General features: G+C 61.4%; 1 protein-coding gene across 1 annotated transcript in view; it reads left to right on the top strand.

Moving 5' to 3' along the window:
- Tmc3 (transmembrane channel-like 3) overlaps positions 1-2,656 on the top strand; it is a 35,695-nt gene that overhangs the window by 12,968 nt on the left and 20,071 nt on the right. The window contains 3 exon segments of the mRNA XM_013011848.1: positions 95-242; positions 1,075-1,118; positions 2,255-2,497. Of these exon segments, the coding sequence (XP_012867302.1) occupies positions 95-242; positions 1,075-1,118; positions 2,255-2,497 (435 nt within the window).

Genomic DNA, 2,656 nt, shown 5'->3' with positions numbered 1-2,656 from the left:
GGGCAGCCCAGCCCGGAGCCCGAGCCCGGGGCAGCCCAGCCCGGAGTCCCAGCCCGGGGCAGCCCACCCGGCTCCCGCACTCTTCTCCCCGCAGGATGGCCAAGAACTCCCGCACCAGCCTTGCCAGCGCCTCCGATGAGAACTACACCTTCTGCTGGCGGGTGTTCTGCGCCTGGGACTACCTCATTGGAAACGCAGAGGCCGCCGAGAGCAAGACAGCTGCCATCCTGAACAGCATCCGGGTGCGTGAGGGGTCCAGGCGCAGAATGGACCGGGCCCATTCGGTATGCCGGGGAGGCCACGCCCCGGAGAGCCACGCCCCCGGAGAGGCCACGCCCCTGAGAGGCCAGGCCCATGCAAGGCCACGTCCAGGAGAGACCACGCCCACATGAGGCCACGCCCCCGAGAGGCCACGCCCACGTGAGGCCATGCCCCTGTGGGGCCTCGTCCCAGAGAGGCCACGCCCCAGAGAGGCCAGGCCCACGCGAGGCCACGCCCCGGAGAGGCCACGCCCCTGTAGACCACGCCCCTAGAGGCATGCCCTGTGAAGACACACCCCCTTGACACAGCCCGGAAGTCATGCCTCCGGGAAGCCACGCCCCTCGAGCACACGCCCCCTCCCCCAGCACCCTGGGTGCCCTGAGCGGCTCCTGATCCCGCCCCCCTCTAGACTCGTAAAGTTTCAGTTAGTTGCGTTTTAAGTAAATCCCAGGATTACATACATGGTGCACGTATGTTACCTGCACGTGGGAAGCCACGTGTACTTTTTGCTCTCAGTTAGATGCAGTCAAATGTGCTCAGGACCTCGGGTCAACTGAATGACCCAATCGCTGGGAACCCTGCTTTAAAGAAACCTTGTTCCAATCATTTGAAGAAAACTCTTTTTTGAACTGATGACTAGATCCTGGAGATCTAACTTGCTGCTATGGATAGAATCCTACCCAAGAAACCAGGCATGGCAGCTCTGGGTTGACATACCGGCTGCGGTCACTCTAGGACAGGTTGGATGCAGTCGCTCTAGGGTTAAACCCATGGCGGTGCTAAGGTTCTAATGCTGTGTGTGTTTCCTTAAAGGAAGCTATTCTGGAAGAGCAGGAAAAGAAGAAAAGCAAAAACCTGTAGGTATTGATTAGCACTCTGGTGCTTCTGTCCGCGCTAAGGTTTGCTTTAATGTCGTTGGAGCGTTAATGAGATGGTGCCTTGTTAGTTACCAGACAGCCCTTCTTCCTGCATGTCCTGCACTGTGCGCAGCGGGGTAGAGACCGCTTCCCCCTGCACAGACCCGCCATGGGGCGGGGGGGGGGGGTGACCCACCACCCAATCCCTCCCCTTTTGCTCAGGGGACAGATGGCTTTAGTGCCAACTTCTAGTTTGCATAGTAAAGCCAATCTGCAAGTGCTGTAGGACAGTAGGGGGGGAAATCTCTGAAGTCAGAAGACATAGAGTATCCAATTATGTTCACAATCTCTCAGGGTAAGTTCCTAGGTATGAGCTCTGCGGGCTAGCCTGGTGATGACACCTGGGGTGGAGGAACAAGAGAAGGGGCTTTCCCAGGGAGAGGTGCACCCCGCCCCGTGGGACACGCACCTCCTCCCAGGCTGCGGGAGGGGGGCTGAGGGGTGGATCCCGCGGAGACCCCGCCCTGCCCTCGGGAGGGGACCCAGGGGTGGGTCCCGCAGAGACCCCGCCCTGCCCTTGTGTGTCTGAGCTCCTTGTCCGTCCTGGGCCCAGCCCTGCCTCACTGCCGGACTCTTCATGCAGAAGGCCCATTCCCAGAGCCGCTAGGGGAACACGCACAGGTGCTCGGGAGACACACTCGGGCCCAGGTGTAGAGCGGAGCAGAGTGTGGCCTCCTGTCCCCAGGCAGCCTGCGGGCATGGGCTCTGGCCTGGGGCGGGCCTGGCCACCACCGCCCCTCGGAGGGAGGACAGCTCCTGCCCATGGCAGCGTCCCCACACGCTGGCAGGCTGCCTTGGCTCTGGACTGGAGCCCCTGGCAGTGCTGGCAGCTCCAGACCAAACCGTCTGATGCAAAGATTCACTGTGAGAAGGCTTAAACCGTTAAACACACAGGTTTAAACCTGAGCCCAGTTCCTGTCGCAGCATTCTTGACCCCCTTGAAGATGACGGGGGTGACGGCGGCCATGGTCCTCAGCACGGACGGCGGCCCTGCGCACTGTCCTGAGTGCCTAGGTCTCTGAGCTCCCTGGTGCGCCTCGGTTTCCCAGGCTCCTCCTGGCCGCCTCTCTCCCCAGGGCAGTGACCATCGGCCTGCGGATCGTGGCCAACACCCTGGTGCTCCTGTCCCTCGCGGGAAGCATCTACCTCATCTATTTCGTGGTGGACCGGTCCCAGAGGCTGGAGCGGTCAAAGAAGGAGCTGACGCTTTGGGAAAAGAATGAGGTAACTGCCGGAACCTGTCCGGAGCGGCTGGCGGCCGCCCTGTCCCTAGACTGCTCAGGACATCTCTAGAAACAAGCTCCAAGGACTCAGTGCAGGCCACGAGGGCTGTGAAGCGCTCCGCAGAACCCAGGCCTGGCTACGCCATCTGCTGGTCTGTGTGTCAGAACACCTTCGGGCTTTGAGCTTCACAGTCTGCACCTTACGGGGTCCCCTCCCCTCTCTACCCCTCTCTGTCCCTCCTCCCTCCCCTCTCC

Source organism: Dipodomys ordii, unplaced genomic scaffold (assembly GCF_000151885.1).
Source record: "Dipodomys ordii isolate 6190 unplaced genomic scaffold, Dord_2.0 Scaffold15, whole genome shotgun sequence".
Taxonomy (NCBI): Eukaryota; Metazoa; Chordata; class Mammalia; order Rodentia; family Heteromyidae; genus Dipodomys; species Dipodomys ordii.
Note: the sequence above shows the minus strand (reverse complement) of the source record. Positions and strands in the feature narration are given on the sequence as shown.